Here is a 19,959-nt window from a genome sequence, read left to right as displayed (position 1 = left end):
AAAATAACTATCCATATCCAGTCCATACAAATATCATCGATTGATCCTCGTGCCTTTGTGGTCTATATAAGATTCCTTAAATGAACAAACTGTATGCATTATTAGATCATACGGAGAGATCAACTAGTCCATAAAATAACTATCCATATTCAGTCCATACAAATATCATCGATTCATCTTCGTTCCTTTGTGGTCTATATGTGCTCTCGTTGTATCGTTTTAAATGTTTGAGTTGCATGTGTGGTTGTATTGCTATTTAATTTTATCCTTGTGAATTTAAATTCGACACAAGTCTTTGGACATAAACTAATAAATCGTCGTTTTCAATGGTGATGAAGACAAAGTTTACAGAAGAACAAGAGCAAGCCTTGAATCCTTGATCCTGCTGGCTTCAAGAAGAATACAAGAACAAAGAGTCAAGTTGGCAATAATTTCAAGGCAAAAGCCAAGAAAACAAAGTTGATTTGTGCTTTAGTGCTGCCTTTAAGGTTATACAACAAGAAAAAGAATTAAGACACAACTACCAACAAGAAAGCCAATGAAATCACTAGTTTCTCTTCTTTTTTTTTTTTTGTTATATTGATATAAGAATTTAAAAAATATATGTTGGAAATACATGTTTATATTTTAATAATTCATGATATAAAAACCTATTCTATTGGAATAATAATTATAATTATAAGATTATTCGAGAATTTTGTTTTTTTTAAATTCATCTACCTCTATATTGGTATCCACTGATGCCATTGGAATGAGCTGTCACATAGACTGTTTGTCAAATTCTATGTAGTGGCAAAGGTAGTTGTCCTTAAACGTGCTCTTTGGACAGGTTAAAAAATTCATAATAAAGAAAATACGTCCAACAAATTATGTACAAAAACTTGTGTTAGACGGTCTCACGGGTCTTATTTTGCGAGACGGATATTTTATTTGGATATGTCTCACAGATAAAGATTCGTGAAAACCGTCACACAAGAGACCTACTCCAAATTATAATACATGCCTAATTACAATTAAATTTTTGGTTACAAACGAGCCAAATAAATTTTATTGCACAAACTTCTTTCTCCAAATTTTGCAGTTGTTATATTTTGTTGTTGTTGAGTTATCAGCGAAATATCTTTTTCATATTTTAATTTAGAGCCTCAAATTATATAAATATTGAAAAAAAAATGTGTTCCATTAGCTTGCGGCGTATCTATATGTTGGACAATCGATAAGAGGAATATAATGTATGGTTGGCCGTAGAGGACTTATTCCTTGTTGATTCCTTGTTGGATTCATATGAATGAGTAAATTCTATAATCTAAAAAAACTATTAAATTTAAGATCTTATTGTCAGATAATTATCGTTTCGAATTCAAATATTATAATACGTGATCGAAGAAGAAATGAAATAATTTGAAGACAATTTAAATCAAATAATTTATAAAATATTGTTGGAAATATGTGTTTTCTCAAATTGCTTTTTTAATCCTTTTGCCATTTGGAGATAGGGAGTGGCTTAACGAAGGAGGTAAAAGAAATGTTATTAGAACCATGCAAAGGACAAATTTTGTTTAAGCTCATTTGCTTAATTGTTTGGTATCATCTTGAAATAAAATGGTTGCTAATAGATAATCCTGAAATTCATTTGGTTTGTTTAGACTCCGTAACAATATTTTCTCGACCGAGTTTGTATGTTTTTCTCACATAATTTGGAGATTTTTGGAGACTTGTCGTTAAGTTCAATCCACAGTTAAAAAAATAACTGCAGCATGTTTCCATACGAAAATAAACAGTGAGAATTAAAATGTGTAGATGCTTTCATATTTTTCCACGCCTTAAATGGCTATAAAACGCTCATTCGTCCACATTTTTACAATACCACCGATTGGCCAAACTCAAAGGGTGCTATATTGTTTAGTATTCCTTTGTATTTGTACGAGGAAAAATGTCCCTTCTGAATGATCTCATCAATTTGGACCTCTCCGGAGTCACTAAAAAATCCATCTACGAGTATATATGGTCAGTTCTTACAAGTTTACATTTCTGTTTTTCTGTGTTTGCCCCCATTTTTGGTGTTTTGATGCTTAAGGCTTGATTTTTACCAGCTTTGGTTTTGTGGGCTTCGTTTCTTTCTTCGGAAAAATGTTGGTCATTGGTTGTTTAATGTTCTTGCGTGATGAGATTGACGAAAAGTTTGGAGCTTTGGTGTTATGCCGCATGTTTTAACTTTGTAGGAACCTTAAATTTGTGAACTTTATTGGGTTTCTGTTGATTTGATGTCCGTTTTGTGTAACTTTGTCATTGTTGTTACCTGTTATTACTTCGTGTCGGAAAACTTTGATTATGGAAAGTTAAAGGAAGTCATCTGACTCATTAAATTTGATATTTCCTAAATGTAAAATTATGAATGATATATGTAGAACTTGTGTTTTGAAAAAACTAAACCAATGAAATTTGAATTTTTCTTATTTTGAGTGGAGAGAGTGATGGCTCCCGCTCCTTCCGGCTCCACACTTCAGAACTCTCTGTGTCTCGGTTCGACGGGAAGTTTTCGTTTTCTCATATGTATGTTTTGATCATATGCCAGGATTGATGGATTTGGGAGGCTCAGAAGCAAGGCTAGGGTAAGTTTTTTCCTTACTACACATTAGTAACTTGAAAAGATAAAAGTTCTCTGTGAAGTTTGATTGTTCATTTATTGTGCTATGTATCAGACTCTACCTGGTCCTGTTACTGATGTTTCAGAGATTCCGAAATGGAACTTTGACGGTTCAAGTACCGGTCAAGCCCCTGGCGCCGATAGTGAAGTTCTTGTTTAGTAATGATTCATTCACCTTAAGTCCTCCACTATGATCAACCATTTTCTTGTTATACTCGTGTATTGAAAAGTGGAACTAGAGATATTAGTTACGGGAAACGTATCAACCATTTCCTTGTATTTCAATGGAAGATTTTGAACATTTTTTCCGAATGAAGTGGAAACATGTTCTTGTTCTGTTTTTATGCAGCCCTCAGGCGATTTTTCCGGATCCGTTCAGGAGAGGAACCCACAAGCTTGTAAGTCCCGTCACTTCATATCCTAGCACGACAGAGAAATTATATTGCTATCCTTGTTGGTGAAAACTTGCCAAATATTTTTGTTCATTTTCCACAGGTCATGTGTGATACTTATACTCCAGCTGGAGAACCTATTCCCACAAACAAGAGGCATCGAGCTGCTCAAATATTTAGTGATCCCAAGGTTGCTGCTGAGGTACCCTGGTATGTTTTGATTCCTGTTTCTTTTACATTTTACATTTTCCTCAAGATTCTGTTTCTAAAACTATCAAAATGCAGGTATGGTATCGAGCAAGAATACACTTTGCTGCAGAAAGACGTGGTCTGGCCTTTGGGATGGCCCCTTGGAGGGTTCCCAGGACCACAGGTACTGAATTCCCATTTCCCCAATTCTTTATCATGTTGTGGGATTTTAGCTCTAGTCGTGGTCTAGTTGTTTCTATTACCAGATTCAGAACTGAATTTACGGCCATATCATAGTCTTCCCTTGTTGTTTTAGGGACCATACTATTGTGGGATTGGTGCTGAAAAAGCATTTGGCCGCGATGTTGTTGACGCTCATTACAAAGCATGTCTCTATGCTGGCATAAACATTAGTGGAATTAATGGAGAAGTGATGCCCGGGCAGGTAAAAATCACATTTTAGTATCCAATAGGATTATATCACAATGTTGTTTGCACCATCAAATGTGCTCATGCTTGTGCTTCTGTTGCTCAGTGGGAATTTCAAGTTGGGCCGTCTGTTGGTATCTCGGCAGCTGACCAAATATGGATTGCTCGTTACATTCTCGAGGTACACACTCTGCCCAAAACGTGGCTTTATGTTTTTTTTATCTGAAAAACTATTCTCGGATTCATCCTACATTGGTCACCTTTAATTGCACCGTTTTTCACACATTCTTGAAAAATCTCTACAGCGGATTACTGAGATAGCTGGAGTCGTCCTCTCCCTGGATCCCAAGCCTATTCAGGTTAGAACTTTGTAATATTCAATACACATTGTATCAAATCTGTGGTGGTTTTTGTGGTGTCATCTTTTATGTGACAGGGTGACTGGAATGGTGCCGGGGCTCATACAAATTACAGGTTCAGTTCTATCATCCATTATGTTCTTCCATCTCAACTTCTCTAACGCTGTTATCATAGTTAATTTTCCCTCCATGCCCCCTAAGCAAAACGTATGAAAATATCCAGTACAAAGACCATGAGAGAGGATGGAGGCTATGAAGTCATTAAGGAGGCGATCCGTAAGCTTGGTTTAAGGCACAAGGAACACATTGCTGCCTATGGAGAAGGCAACGAACGTCGTCTTACAGGAAAACACGAGACAGCCAGCATAGACACATTCTCATGGGTAAACCATTTAGTTCTTTTAGCTCAAATATGAAATCATTATTTGCCCATTTCCAATGAACTTGAGGGTTTGGGAAAAATGATCTCTGATATTCCATCCTTGCCTCGACACCTTACAGAAAAATTGCAGTTATATGGTGCTAGTTGTTGGTATCTATGACTATATGGTTATCGAAATTACTCATATTTTTAGTGCAAACTAGTAAAAGATTTCGAAAAGTCCAAAGTTGGAACACTTCTCCCACTAGCCTTCCTCATACCTTGCCCTTGCTTGTTTGAGTTTCTTGAAGTTATTGTGTGTCAACAGGGTGTGGCGAACCGCGGAGCATCCATCAGGGTCGGAAGGGAGACCGAAAGGGATGGAAAAGGTTACTTCGAGGATCGCAGGCCTGCTTCGAACATGGATCCATACGTTGTCACGTCTATGGTCGCGGAAACCACCATCCTCTGGCAACCATAAAGATATCAGCTGAACCATTGTCCAATATCATTTGGTGTTTGGATGAAACTGCACCTTTCTAAAACTATTCATATATGTTTCATTTGTTGTGCATTTGATTGCTTTCTGCTGTCTTTACTATTCAAGTAGCACAATCAATATCTGAATGTGACAAATTATCTTATAAAAATTGAATTATTGTTGTTTATGACATTAGTTCAATCGATAAATCAAGAAAAGGGTGTTTTGTTATAGAATTCGCAAAACATTGGGGGAAACGACAAAAATTGAAATGAAATTAATCTGTCCTTAATAAGGCCAACTTTCGTCCCTGCTCACATGTGAGTCTTGCAGTCAAGCTCCCTTCTGCCTTTACACTCGAGGGCCAATCTCCGTCCGGCCCGAAGAAACCTTTGAACATCTCCGTTAGCGAATCAGGCCCACGTGTACTAATTTCATCCGTTTTATTGCATAGTTGGAGTCATATACATCATTTTGTTACCCATATATTTATATTTATACATATTTTATTATCTCTTGTAATGACAAGCCAAGTGGTGTATTAAAAAAAAATTGTCGAATACTTTTATGTCCAATGTGGTCCTATCTCGAGCATTGGAATTTTCTACCACTCGGGACAGTGGACAATACAGAAAGATGCAATAATTTGATGCCAAAAAAGTGCCTCCATTATCACAATCTTTGGGTATATGTTTCTTAGTGTGACACGAATCATATATTTTAGTTAAAATCGTACCTCATAACATGCTTTGAAGGTCCAATCGAGTCATGTTTCAAGGTCCCATTGTGTCCTAGTTAGTTAGTGGCAAGCACACGGGAAAAAAAAACTTATTCTTCATTTTTTCCCTTGTGTCGTTTACAGGTTTTGAAATTTGATGTAGATGGAGTTATGTTTTAATAAAAAAAAGAAGATGCTAGTATAATTTTTTTAAATTTTAGTGTAAAAATACATCTGACACGAATTGGTTAAAATTAATAATGTAATTTTTGTTATATATATTGTCAAATTTCAGTGTTAGTTCAATATCTTTTAATTTTTGGTAATTTTAATTTTTTTTTTTATGAAAGTGCTGATGTATCGTTGCTTATATCAATATCGTATCAGCACTGCGTCGGTTTCATATTAGCGTCACGGATAATATTCGGAACAAACAAATTTTAAAATCAAAATTTCAATATTCTCTATAATAAAATCAAAAAAATTAGTAAAGAAGTATGTCAATCCATATCCACAAACCCTATGTATCTATAGTCAACTCCGCCCCCATAATGCATGTGTATATCTAAGGAACACTTGCATGTGCATTCTCTAAGAAAATAGGCACTTGACATTAATGACTATGAGAGACACACATACATATTCAGACTCAATAAATATATATGTTTTGAAGAGGACAAGAGAAGACTAGCTTGCCGACAAGGAGGGACAGTTTTTTATATTCAAGGGGATTTTTTTCCCTTTTCTCAAAGATTTACGAATTAAATCTCAAAATTTTCATATTTTGACGCCAAATCGATTGAATGTGTGCACTCATATATACATATTTAAACGCATATGTATCGGCAAAAGAGTGAAAATGCATTTAGTGCATTAAAGAAGAAGGTTGGCTGAATTTGTTGAATAAAAACGTGGGTTGGCAAAGTTGAATTCAGACGACACATTTTATACTCGTCTTCACACGGACAAGAGGCTCTATAAATAGAGATATCTCCCCTCATTCTAAAATCATCTCTTCTTCGAGCTTTTCTCTCATCTTATAGCATTTGAGTGATTATTTCTATAATATTTGTGAGATGTTTTGTTCTCATGTATTAAGAAAGAGAGTGTTCTCTTTGGAAACACGATGAGTGGTTGTACACTATAAAATATTATAGTGGAATTTTTTTTATCTTGCCTGTGGTTTTTACCCTAATAATTTTTAGGGGTTTTCTACGTAAATCTTGGTGTCCAATTTATTATTTATTTTCATATTTATTATCTCAAATTATCGCACGTAGGACCAACAAATGGTATCAGAGCATTGATTTAAAATTTCTTAAAATTCTGAGTATGTTCTGTGGTTGCAGCAGCCTAGACTGATCTTCCACATCAGAAAAGTTTTTTAAAGATTTTTTATTAAGGTGAGATTGTTTTGTCCAGTATACTAAATTGTTGTAGACATAATGACGGGCAGGTACGAGATAACAAAGTTCAATGGAAGCAATTTTATGATGCGAAAAATAAAGATACAAGAAGTTTTACGAAAATAGAATTGCTTGGCGGCTATTGGAGATAGACCGATGGAAATTACGGACGATAGAAAGTGGAATGAGATAAATGATAATGTTGTTGCCAATTTACACTTGGCTATAGTAGACGAAGTATTGTCAAGTATCTATGAGATAAAAACAGCAAAAGTTATCTGAGATACTCTGACAAAGTTGTACGAAGTCAAGTCGCTACACAACATGATTTTCCTAAACAGAAAGCTTCATACTATTCGGATGGCGGAATCCTCATTGATGACCGACTATATCAACACATTAAATGCTCTATTTGCCCAACTCACTTCCATGGGGCATAAAATACAGGAAAATGAACGTGCAGAACTTCTTCTTCAAATTATACCAGATTCATACGATCAATTTATCATCAAAATAACTAACAATATTCTTATGGGCTATCTAAAATTCTACGATGTCTTAACTGCGATTCTCGGAGAAGAAAGTCGGTGCAAGAATAAGGAATATAGGTTGGTAACTTCGAAGCAGACAGAGGCTTTGTCGATCATAAGAGGAAGATTTATGGATCGTGACTCTAGTAAGAGCTAAAGACGAGGTAGATCAAAGTCGAGAAATAAGAAGAAAAATATTTACTGCTTTAAATGTGACGGTAAATGGCACTTCCAGAAAGAGTGTATGAGTATCGACAAAAGTTCTCAAGGAAATGTGGCCAGTACTTCAGGCGGTGGTGTTCAGCGAAGCAGCAACAATTGCAGAAGGCATATACAAATTTTGTGACACATAGATTATGGATTCAGGAGCAACGTGGCACATGACGTCTCGGAAAGATTGGTTAAATCATTATGAACCTTTCTCAAGAGGATCTCTATTTATGGGAAATGATCATGCCTTGGAAATCGCTGAGTCGTTACTATGAAAATTAAAATGTTTGATGACACCATTCGCACCATACAGAAGGTACGACATGTGAAGGGACTGAAGAAAAATATTTTGTCTTTGGGACAATTGGATGACATCGGGTGCAAAACCCGTATCGAGTACGGGATCATAAAAATTGTGAAGGATGCGCTTGTAGTTATAAAGGCAGAAAAGATTGCTGCAAATCTGTATGTACTTTTGGGAGAAACACACAAAGATGTGGATTTTGGGTGGAAGCAATCAAAACTTTGGGCGATTGATCCGAAGACTAGTCATTACTGCAGGTCTAGACAAGTCATTTTGGGTGGAAGCAGTCAAAACCGATTGTTATATTCTCAATCGTTCTCTTTCAGTGGCGATTGATCCGAAGACTCCGATGTAGATGTGGACAGGAAAGCCGACAGATTATTCTCATTTGCATACATTTGGAAGTCATGTGTACGTTCTGTACAATGAATAAGAAAGATCGAAATTAGAATTGAAATCCAGAAAATGTATATTCTTGGGTTATGCTAATAGAGTTGAGGGGTTTCGCTTGTGGGATCCTAATGTCCACAAGCTTGTCATCAGCAGAGATGTTATCTTCGAGTAAGATAAAGTAAAGAGAGACAAAGACACACTGAATTTAGAAACTATTATATTTCAGGTGAAAAATAGGAAGGACAAAAGTCAAAATTCTTGTGAAGCAGTATCGGAGTACGAAGAACAAGAACATGTTGAGTCTGAGATTTACAATACGAGACAGTCAACTCGAGACAGAAGACCACCAAGTTGGCTTTTAGATTATGTCACTAAAAGCAATATTGCATATTTTCTATTATCCGAGAATGGTGAGCCATCGATTTTCCACGAGGCTACTCAAAGCTCGGATGTATCCTTGTGCATGATAGCAATGCAAGAAAAGTTGGAGACATTAGACAAGAATAAAAATTGAGATATTGTTACACTACCACGAGTGAGGAAAGTCATTGGTAATAGATAGATCTATAAAATCAAGCGTGATGGCAATAACTAATTGGAGCGGCATTGTACTAGATTGGTGGTAAAAGGATATGCTCAGAAAGAAGACATTGACTTCAATGAGATATTTATCTTGTGGTTCGGCTTATAATAGTCAGAGTAGTTCTGGGATTATGTGTGGTGTTTGACCTACATCTAGAACAGCTAGATGTGAAAACAGCATTTCTTCATGGAGATCTTGAAGAATAAATCTATATGCTACAGCCAAAAGGTTTTGCAGAAAAATGCAAAGAGAACTTGGTTTGCAGGTTGAACATATCTTGGTACAGTCTCAAACAGGCGCCGAGATGTTGGTACAAGAGATTTGATTCTTATATCATGAGCCTTGGATAGAGCTGACTGAGTGCAGACCCTTGTACATATTTCAAGAGGTCTGGTGATGATTATATCATTTTGTTGTTGTATGTGGACGACATGTTGGTAGCAGGCCCCAACAAAGATTAGGTCCAAGGATTGAATGCACAGTTGGCTAGGAAATTTAATATGAAGGACTTGATACCAACAAACAAGATTTTAAGGATGCAAGTTCACCGAGATAAAATTAACGGAAAGATTGGCTTTCCCAAAAAAATTATATGAAGAGAGTCTTGCAACGCTGCAACATGCTAAATAGCAAACCAATATCGACACATCTTCCCGTTAACTTCAAGTTATCCTCCGAGATGTGTCCTAACAGTGAAGCAGAGATGATGGAGATGTCTCGAGTACTATATGCATCGGCAGTGGGAAGTTCGATGTTCGCTATGATCTGTACAAGATCAGACATTGCTCAAGCGGTGGAAGCAGTTAGTCGATATATGGCGAATAGAGAGCATTGGAGTACAGTTAAGAGTATCCTTAGATACATTAAGGGTACCTCAAATGCTGCATTATATTATGGAGGACCAGATTTTATGTCGATTCAGATTATGCAGGTGATCCTGATAAGAGGAAATATACTACTGGTTATATGTTTACACTTGTGAGGGGTGGAGTAAGCTGGGTTTCAAAACAGCAAACTGTTGTGGTATTATCTACAACGGAGGCAGAATACATGGCAGCTACTCAAGTTTGCAATGAGGCAATATGAATTAAAAGGTTATTGGAAGAGATCAGACACAAATAAGAGAATATTTTTTTTTTTTGTGACAATCAGAGTGTCTTGCACATCGCAAAGAATCTAGCCTTTTATTCCAGAACGAAACACATTAGAGTTCAATTTCATTTTGTGCGGGAAGTAATAGAAGAAGGAAGTGTGGATATGCAGAAGATCCATACAAAAGATAACATAACTGATTTACTGATAAGTTTGAATGGTGTAGATCATCAAGTGGTCTAGCAGAAACGTAAGCAGGAAAGAATGACAAAATTGAAAAGATGTGTGGAGATGTGTTTGATTCTCCAAATCTCCAAGTGAGAGAAACGTCAGCAAAATAGTGAAAATGCATTTAATGCATTAAAAAAATAGTTGGCTGAATTTGTTGAATAAAAACATGGATTTGCAAAGTTGAATTCAGATGACGTGTTTTATACGCGTCTTAACATGGACAAGGAGCTCTATTTATAGAGCTCTCATCCCTCATTCTGAAAGCATCCCTTCTTCGATTTTTTCTCTCATTTTATAGCATTTGAGTGCTTAGTTCTATAATATTTGTGAGTTGTTTTGTTCTCATGTATTAAAAAAGAGTGTGTTTTCTTTGGAAACACAGTGAGTGATTATACACCATAAAATATTAAAATGAATTTTTTTCATCTTACCCACGGTTTTACCCTAGTTAATGAAAATACGCATTTTTTATGTTTGATTTGAAGGCCTAATTAATGAAAATTAAGCTAGGAAGTTAAGGAAAACTCGAAACGACTCAAAATAACTTCACCTGAGGAATAACCCGCACTACAAGAGCTGTCTAGAATTTCCAGGCAACAAGGTCAGCACATGGGAACTGTTTCATTGCACGCCTTGGACCGTGGTTCTTCCCAAAGGCTGCCTAGAACTTCCAGGCAACAAGGGTGCATTTTCAGAGTGCCCATGCACTTGTGGCACTTCCTGGTTTTCTGGTTTTTCCAGGCAGTGAAGGAAGCATTGAGGCGTCGGGAAATGGCGCCTCAACGCCTAACACACTGTTTCACAAACAGGTGCTTGTCTTTTTGAGTTTTCTTGATATCTTTTCATCTCATTAGTGTTCTTTGATAGTTAAAATCAGTTTTATGGACCAAAAGACACACATATGTTTGAATCAACATCTCTTTTTGTAAAAAAAAAAAAAAAAAACATTCAAAAGAGAAGATCAAACCAAGTTTGAGTAACTTTTCAGACAAAAAATCAATCATTTGCATATATATCATCTACTTCTTTTCCTTTTTTATGTAGAGAAGAGAGCCTATACATTTCTGGTTATAAAACTTGTGTTTTTCTGTGCTGATAAAAACGTAAGTTCAATTTTTTTGTATTTTGGGAGAAGAATGTCACATTCCTGAAGCACCAAGAGCGGGGCAAAACTTTTTAAGAACCTAGTGTTTTCAACAATAGCCTCATCTAGCTACAAATTTTCTGTCATTTCTTCAAGTTTTTCATGCATATTCTTAAAAACATTCTAAATATGAGATTAAGCGTGAAATCGTTGATAAAACATGCAACGATTTTGCCAAAATTGAGGGGACAAAAAAAGGAGCCAAATTCATAATTGACCGTTTTAAGCACGCCTAATGCTCAATAAAAGCACAAAGATTAATTTAATATTAAAACTTTCATATTTATTTTAAACAATTTGAACTTTTTTCCTCAAAAGAATTCTGGCCTCATTTTCTCCAAATAAAACTCGAGAAAAAAAAAAGTAGCTTGTTTTAGATCACATAAAAGATGAGTGAATCAAAATCCAATAAAGAGTTAGAAAAATTCATTTTTTGGTATTTGATTTAATTTAAAAAACCACTGATAATTATAATTTTGATATTTTTCTACTTTTGAGGACTTAAAATTTAATACACATAATCTTGATTTTTGTTATGTTTCTATATTATTTAATCTATTATTTTCCTTGATATAACAAAAATTATGCTAAAAAATTGCTTTTTAATGCTTATTATTTAAGCAATCACTTTAAACTTATAATATTTAATATGCTTCACGCTTTTTAAAACTTTCTATCTATTTATACTAAAAACAAAATATCGAAAGCCACTTCTTCTTTTACTTTCGCGAATTAATTTTGGTAGTCATCTTTACAATTAGGTACTCCGAAAAAACACAATATATTTTCGTATTATCGAAATTTAATTACGTTACGACTGCACAACTACTTACTATATTAAAAAAATTAGTAAAAAATAATGATAATGATCTTTTTTGTCGGTAAAATTGATTTGAAAGATCCAAATTTTAGTTAAAAAGCCAAGTGTTAGTTGTTGTATCACTTCAAGCTCTTGACTCGATGTGCTTGTATTATTTAATCAGATCATTTTCCTCATTTGAATATAATATTTTTTATAATATATTGTTTAATCTTACCATACATCTTTTTATGACTTATTGCACAACTTTGTCCTTGTAATATGTCCACCATACATACGACCCTTTCTACACGACAAAATTTTCAATAAATTCCAAAAAACGAGGACTCACGAATCTTTATCTGTGAGACGGATCAATCTTACCGATATTTACGATAAAAAATAATATTTTTAGTATAAAAAATAATATTTTTCATAGATGACCCAAATAAGATATCTACCTCACAAAATACGACTCATGAGATCGTCTCACACCAGTTTTTTTCGTATTTATATCATTCACTTGAAAGAGATGATTGTTATAATTGAGTTTCGAATATGTAATCTGGACCCAAACTTGAGATTTGGTGTCTGATGAACTATAAAGCACTAAAATTTTCATTTATGTTTAGATAATAGACACAAGATTTCTAAAATAAGGCTAAGTCAAAGTTTTATAGAAGAAAGTGAAATAAAAATAAAAATAATAATAAACAAGGGAAAAATTTTCTCACAATTTAATCCATTATTTCTCAGTAATATTATCCTATTGTTGTTGAGGTCTCGTTCTAGATAATATACATGTTTTTAAATGACTGCACACTGGTTTTTTTAAGCTGATTATAGGCCCCATTTTTGACATTTTCTCACCTTCTAAAATTCTTTATTTCTAGAAACTATAAATAAATTTATTCTAGAAGTGAATTCTTTCTAAGATCAGCGAAAATATATAACGGGCGTCTGGTAATTTGATATTGGCAAAAACTTGTGTGAGACGGTCTCACGGATCGAATTTGTGAGATGGATCTCTTATTTAGGTTATCCATGAAAAAGTATAATTTTTTATGCTAAGAGTATTACTTTTTATTGTGAATATGAGTAGGGTTGAACAGTCTCACATATTAGTATCCGTGAGACGGTCTCATGAGACCAACTCTTTGACATTTTTATCCCGTTGTGTTCGAAAATTAATATTTCAAAGTCTCTATTTTATAATATTTTTTAAAAAAAAATTGCGCACATACTAGATGCCCCTCTTTCCGTTGACATTTTTGTACTCGTGTAAAAATCTTCGTTTCCCTTTGTTCGAACACTAAATTTTAAAATATTTAAAAATAATAATTATTTTTTATATAATATCATGACCAATTAATTAAATATATATTATTTATGTTACGAACATGCAATACGTATGCGTCGGTGACTAAGTATAAATTAACATATTTGAAAGAGTGTACACTTATAGGCCCCATAAGTCGACATTGTCTATTAGAATAAAATCATTAATTTCGAAGAAAGGATCCATTCTTGATTTAAAAGTACACAATTTTCCATTTGCCTTTTGTGCAATTAAATGCTTATTTATTCACTTACATTTTTAGAATTTGAATGTAATTTTCGTGAATTAAATATAATATTAGAGTCTAGATACATCATTATTATATTTTTTAAAAAAAAGGTGGTGATTCTAGGTAATTGCATGTATTTAAGATAATTAATTAACAATGGCCCCATTTAGTTATTATTAGTTATAAATTTATAATGATAATAAAAACATTTGAACCATTTGCCGATCCTAGTGCTAGGGGAGGTGTCTGACTTTGAATTGAACCAAGTTTAGATCTAACCCACCTTGTAGAAAATTAGTAGGTTAGTTCGCCCTTTGGTCCCCGATCTATAAGTAAATCCCCGTTCGACCCCTGAAAATATTCGACATGTTAAATAATTTGTTCCAACTAAATAAATGGGGTTTTGGCGTTCACCTACCTGTAATTAGTGTATTTGTCACTTGTTTCCTTTTATCAAATATGATGATATCAAAATTTTATGTTGGGTTCGGTCTGGAGAACGGATCTTCAAATCTTCACTGTTGATTGAGTCGGGTCGGATCTCTAGGTTCTGCACAGACATAAACAAGGTTAGGGGACACTGGAGAGTTTTCCCGTTTAACATTTCCGATGCTTAAGTCTATCCTAAGAGCAAACTTAAAATTGAAATATACTAGTGCTAATTTAGCGGAAGAATGTGAATGTGTAAAACTGTAACACATTCATAATATTTATAGAGGTAGGAGATTAGTTTCCTTGTTGGAGTAGGACTCCTGCTGATATAGAATACTACCTGAGATAGGAGATTTCAAACACTACGACTCTAGAAATATGGCATCTGGTACTATTACCTTATCTTGATTGGGTTTATCCGAATTCTGTATTCGTCGGGACCCTTATCTATTAATGAAAATATCTTCATATCTTTAAGTCACACCAGGGCTCAGAATTCCCGACTCATCGGTGTGCTCGGATTTCCCGGTCTCTTGGTGGGCTTTGATTTCTGATAGCGCTAGGGTTGCGGGATTGGATTCCTAGTAGAGCTCGGTATTATTAGGCCTAGGGATTGTGGGCTTGGGTCCTTGGCAAGTGATCCGTTTTAATATGGGCTCGGATCCGTAATTTTAGAGGATGTCAAAATACAAAATTATAATAACGAAGAAATCAAATGCAAAATACATCAAGTATAGGAAGAATAATACAAAAAAAAACATAAATAAAAATTAAAGTTGCTGCTACAATCAATGTTAGTTAAGCTCATGTAGTCTATTTATTACCCCTATGCATGCGTTAGTGGGAACTCAATTTTTGTTTCATTGTCCAAGGTTTTGGTAATTCGTAGAGATTCGAATTGAATTTGGCATAATGATACTTTGTATTCATACCACTTAATAATTTACATATTTGCCCAATTGGTTTGTTGTGGTATTTTGTGTTCATGCCACTTTTTAATTTATAAGGTAAGTCGATCGATTTGTTGTGATGAGTTAATTGGTATGTATATGAAATATTAATGAGTTTTGATAAGTTTTCAAATTATTATATTTAAAAATGACGTCAAAAAGTTGAAAACTAGTTCCACCTTCATACTCGAATTGAGATTAATAGATAATTTTCATAGTAGAGCTCGAACTCGATGCTTTTATTCTACTTAGAGCTTAAAAAAAGCTATTTTGAGCTTGAGTTCAGCTCACCTTAAAGTCCATATTTCAGTTCAGTTCAGAGTTAATTTTTCTTTTTCGAAAAGTGGGAGAAATAGAATGACTGATGGACTGAAATTCCAATGGCTCCATTGTAAAGGGGCCAAAGTGCAATTTCAGGAAGACGAAACAAACATGCAAGGGGGGGTCAGGGACCAGTTCCTCGACTGTATACGCCTCGTTTGTAACACGGGCCTGTTTTCAAAATGGAGCATGGCAGACACGCAAGAAAGAATTGATATAATATTCAAAATACATAACTTTGTGATATAATTTCAAGAATATTATATATTCACACGCATTTAACCAAGATAATACATCAATCATGGAGTTTTTGGGCAATTGGGTCCCACTAAATTGATGTATCTTCCCCTATAAAGCGAGTGGACAGGCTGATTCATCTCATCAGTTATCCACAGACCTTCGAGACAAATTACCTGCCATTAGTTTTCTTGCAAATAATTAAGCAACTGGAAATTTTTAAGGTTATTCCTCAAACGGTGTCGAAAGCTTTGCTTTCTTGGGGAGTTTTTGAGATTCGTTCTCTGCAAAAAAAAAAAGATAGAAGATTGATTAGTGATTATGACCATGCAAATCAAGAAATTGGTGGATATGCCCTCCCGCACTGGGAGACATTTGCAGCGTTACAGCCAGGGTTTTCGTCTGGTTGTCGGGTATTTTTCTTGAAACCCCTTTGTTCTTTTCTTGGTTGTCGGGTATTTTTCTTGAAACCCCTTTGTTCTTTTCAAGAAAAGAACAAGTTTTGGGATTTGCCCTGTAAATTTTGGGAAAAGGGTCCCTGGTTGTGATTGAAAATATTGAATGGGGATTTTAAGCTTCAAAGATGGAACTCTTTTTGGTTCTTTGATTTTACAATAACTATCTGAAATTTTTGTATCTATCTGATTATCGCTTCCCTTTTAACGAATTGTGCAGATGTATTCCTTATAGAATCAGGGAAACCAACGAATCAGCCCAAATCCATGATATTTCAGTTGATGATTTGGAGATTCTTTTGATTAGCTCTCAAAAGAGTCCAAGAATGATGTTCCCTAAGGTAGTTTTTTTCACATCTAACTTGACTTTGAGTTAAAATTTTGTAGTTATTGAAGGCCCGTGATCTTTGGTTTGAGACTGATCTTTTGCTATGGAATTTCAGGGTGGTTGGGAACTTGATGAAGATATCAGAATGGCTGCTTCAAGAGAAACCATCGAAGAAGCCGGTGTGCTCGGCTTGCTCGAGGTTAATATCTCGCCTTCTTGTAGAATCATTGGAAATTTGGATGGTGTTTATGTACATGAATTCTTGTGTAATTCTAAAGATTTCTTGGTTGCCATTTTCTTGCAGGATAAATTAGGCGAATGGGTTTTCAAGAGCAGAAGCCAAGATAAATACCACGAGGGATCGATGTTCCCCCTCCTTGTAACCGAGGAACTCGATGTATGGCCGGAGAAAGACGTCCGCCGACGAGTTTGGGTATGTTCAGAATGCCATACCAATTGTTTCGATGCAATGTCGTATTCTGTGTGATGATCTCTAACATGTAGTTTGATCATATGATCCATACAGATGTCTGTGAATGAAGCTAGAGAAGCATGTTCACATTCTTGGATGAAGGACGCTTTAGAGACCTTTGTCTGCCAATTTTCGGCCCGAAAGAGGATGGCGGAAGAGCCTCTGATGTCGAGTAGACTAGGATCTTGCAGAGTTGACGAATTGAGATTCAGCAGGCGAGCTCAAAACGGAGATGATGATGTCGATCGTTGTTTGATTAGTTAGTTGATTGTTAAACTACAAGTCGACGACTTTTCCAAGGTTTGTTAAAATCGCGGCATACGGGCGAAAAGGAGTTGCTCTAATCAATTGGAGTTCGTAGAATAGGCATGGAGAGAGTAGCAGAGATTATGTACCACCATCATTATTTGATTCTTTTACTACACCATTCGTGTGGTTATGATTCGAGTTTGAGTTCGAGTTCGAGTTCGAGTTCGAGTTCGAGTCGAGCTTATTTTCTGTGTAGCAGCATTTAGGGTCACTTGTATATTATCAATTTAACTTAAATAAATGTGTATGAAAACCTTGTTCTCCTCAAGAAAATCTTGGTTCCGTCCGTTTTATTGCATATTAACATTGAATTAGTGAACTTTTGGCCTATTTTCGAGACAAATTAAGAAATACAGCTTCCTTTTCCTACATTTTTAAAAGCTAAATTACATATGAAATTTGAATTTTTCAATGCCGGGATGAATAATTTATTATATATGCATACCGTCTCACAGATCATCATATTCACAATAAAAAATAATAATAGCATAAAAAATAATACTTTTTCATTGATAACCCAAATAAGAGATCAATCTTATAAATACGATCCGTGAGACTGTCTCACACAAGTTTTTACCATATGCATATAACTTGTACAATCCAAATTGTGTTGTTGCAATTCCTAATAGTATTTCTAAGTACTTAAATGATGCTTTGGACTTGGCCTAAGGTCCCGGGTCATACTTGGGCCAATGTTAAGTAATAATTGTTGCGTGGAAGATACACAAACTAGCCACATGGATCTACAGTAGAAATCAAGAAACCTATTGAGATATGTTAAATTTCGAACTTTTTTGTTGGGCCGTGTGCACTATCACGGATCTGGGTTTATTATTCATTTGTGAATAAAAGTGGTCCAAATGTGTGAAATCACCGAAGACTACGATTTTAAAAAAATATTTGAGTTGTATTGTTATCTCTTATTATAATTTTGGTAAAACAATAACCGTAAAACCTTGCGCTATATACGAATATCTCTTGCAATTGTTCTCTTGGGGGGTTTTTTTTTTTTTTTTTCCTGAAATTGGGTTGCCCAAGAATGTCATCACTAAGGTTTTGTTATACATAGTTGTTACATGCATATGACTGCAAGCACTGAAGTATTGTTTGTTTGGAGCAAAAACAACAATATTATAACATTTTCATATATAAAAAATGTTGGGCGACTAATATTTTTAGGGCAAACTTTTGTGAGACGGTCTCACGGGTCATATTTTATGAGACTGATGTTTTATTTGGGTCATCTATGATTGAAAAAGTATTACTTTTTATGCTAAAAGTATTATTTTTTATTGTGAATATCGGTATGGTTGACACGTCTCACAGCTAAAAATTCGTGAGACCGTCTCACAAAAAGACCTGCTATATTTTAAGATGTAGCAATTATTTTTGTTGTTGTTATGCTATCTTCTAAATTAATCGAACAAATCTTTCTTAGATAATCTTGATTATTTTGACTTGTCAACGATGACATACAACTGACATCAGTTTAAAATTGCCGAGTTGTGACGTTCCAACTGACCTTAAATTCGGTGAGAGGGAATAGGGAGGAAATGTGTTATATTAATGGTAGTTAATTAAAAGGATAAATAACCATTTTTTAATTAATTAACCATTAATTATTTTTAATTTTTCTTATTACAATCAAACTAAAAGCCGAGCCAAACAGAGTCTTCGTCGTTTAACAATAGCTTGGCTTGAAAGATTGAACAAACGTTTAATCGATCTTATGTTACACATTTGACGTGCTCACGAATCTATTTTATGAAACACGGATAGCTCATATTACATCTATGTCCCTTTCGAAGAGAAGGATGCTATGTCGGAGATCTTTGAAACATCTCATCCCTAATAAGAAAAATCCTTTCTTTAAGGGGAAAAATGAAATAATGATAATATAATAAGAATAAGTATTTTGTGAGATGGTCTCACGAATTTTTATTTGTAAGATTGGTCAACCCTACCGATTTTCATAATAAAAATTAATACTCTTATTATAAAAAATAACATGGATGACTCAAATAAGATATTTGTCTCACAAAATATGATCGGTGAAACTGTCTCACACAAATTTAATTCATTTGATAAATGTATATGATTGATAAAACCGTCTCACACAAATTTATGTTATTTGATAAATGTTTGATATATAGATATTTGTATGTTTGAGTTACAGAGGACTGCAAATAATATTTTATATATTTGTTTTTTTAAAATGACATGGCAAATATTTAGTATTACTTTATCTTAAATTATCCATTTTCCCATGTGGTCCAAAGTTCATGTAGACGGGAATGCCCTCAACTTTGCCGACAAAAAACACAATATGCCGTGACAAAGCTGTCATGCCCTTTTTGGAATAGCACAATATTACCTTTATTTTTATTTGTTGTTTTTGGGTGTGATTTTAGCTTTGCTTAGTAATATTATTTCGAATTTAATTGTGACAAAGTTAGCTAAAATTCTTACCTAAAATTTCAGTCTCATTATTGTTGCTTTAAGTTATCGCCTCCAATCTTCAAGTAAATCATTTTGAGCGATAATGAAACTTTTTAATTTTTTTTAAAGAAATTCTGTCAAGCTATGCTTTCATAATCAAGAAACAGACGTGTAATCTTG

General features: G+C 34.5%; 3 protein-coding genes across 3 annotated transcripts; all 3 read left to right on the top strand.

The window, feature by feature from the left end:
* Positions 1 to 1,848: 1,848 nt before the first annotated feature.
* LOC140803401 (glutamine synthetase cytosolic isozyme-like) lies at positions 1,849 to 5,045 on the top strand. The gene is made up of 12 exons (XM_073159268.1): positions 1,849 to 2,007; positions 2,576 to 2,612; positions 2,703 to 2,806; positions 2,997 to 3,045; positions 3,143 to 3,249; positions 3,325 to 3,412; positions 3,545 to 3,673; positions 3,764 to 3,838; positions 3,963 to 4,016; positions 4,094 to 4,131; positions 4,240 to 4,399; positions 4,706 to 5,045. Exons 1-12 carry the CDS (start codon positions 1,934 to 1,936, stop codon positions 4,856 to 4,858), a joined length of 1,068 nt encoding a protein of 355 aa, XP_073015369.1. The 5' UTR covers positions 1,849 to 1,933; the 3' UTR covers positions 4,859 to 5,045.
* Positions 5,046 to 9,681: 4,636 nt separating this feature from the next.
* On the top strand, positions 9,682 to 10,088 carry LOC140802896 (secreted RxLR effector protein 161-like). Its single transcript, XM_073158515.1, has 2 exons — positions 9,682 to 9,871; positions 9,925 to 10,088. The coding sequence occupies exons 1-2, from the start codon at positions 9,682 to 9,684 to the stop codon at positions 10,086 to 10,088; spliced, it is 354 nt and encodes a 117-aa protein (XP_073014616.1).
* Positions 10,089 to 15,903: 5,815 nt separating this feature from the next.
* Positions 15,904 to 17,349, top strand: LOC140803400 (nudix hydrolase 17, mitochondrial-like). Its single transcript, XM_073159267.1, has 5 exons — positions 15,904 to 16,189; positions 16,452 to 16,572; positions 16,675 to 16,758; positions 16,864 to 16,992; positions 17,086 to 17,349. Exons 1-5 carry the CDS (start codon positions 16,098 to 16,100, stop codon positions 17,293 to 17,295), a joined length of 636 nt encoding a protein of 211 aa, XP_073015368.1. The 5' UTR covers positions 15,904 to 16,097; the 3' UTR covers positions 17,296 to 17,349.
* The last annotated feature ends 2,610 nt before the right edge of the window (positions 17,350 to 19,959 follow it).

Source organism: Primulina eburnea, chromosome 10 (genome assembly GCF_022965805.1).
Source record: "Primulina eburnea isolate SZY01 chromosome 10, ASM2296580v1, whole genome shotgun sequence".
NCBI classification, from domain to species: domain Eukaryota; kingdom Viridiplantae; phylum Streptophyta; class Magnoliopsida; order Lamiales; family Gesneriaceae; genus Primulina; species Primulina eburnea.
This window is presented reverse-complemented; position numbering and strand designations above follow the sequence as displayed.

Coding starts and splice junctions, on each gene's coding strand:
- LOC140803401 (XM_073159268.1), top strand. CDS start 1,934: ATGTCCCTTCTGAATGATCTCATCAATTTGGACCTCTCCGGAGTCACT. Junction 3,839..3,962: donor TTGCTCGTTACATTCTCGAG/GTACACACTCTG, acceptor AAATCTCTACAG/CGGATTACTGAGATAGCTGG. Junction 4,132..4,239: donor GGGGCTCATACAAATTACAG/GTTCAGTTCTAT, acceptor GAAAATATCCAG/TACAAAGACCATGAGAGAGG.
- LOC140803400 (XM_073159267.1), top strand. CDS start 16,098: ATGACCATGCAAATCAAGAAATTGGTGGATATGCCCTCCCGCACTGGG. Junction 16,190..16,451: donor GGTTTTCGTCTGGTTGTCGG/GTATTTTTCTTG, acceptor CGAATTGTGCAG/ATGTATTCCTTATAGAATCA. Junction 16,759..16,863: donor GTGTGCTCGGCTTGCTCGAG/GTTAATATCTCG, acceptor ATTTTCTTGCAG/GATAAATTAGGCGAATGGGT.
- LOC140802896 (XM_073158515.1), top strand. CDS start 9,682: ATGTGTCCTAACAGTGAAGCAGAGATGATGGAGATGTCTCGAGTACTA. Junction 9,872..9,924: donor TATCCTTAGATACATTAAGG/GTACCTCAAATG, acceptor ATGTCGATTCAG/ATTATGCAGGTGATCCTGAT.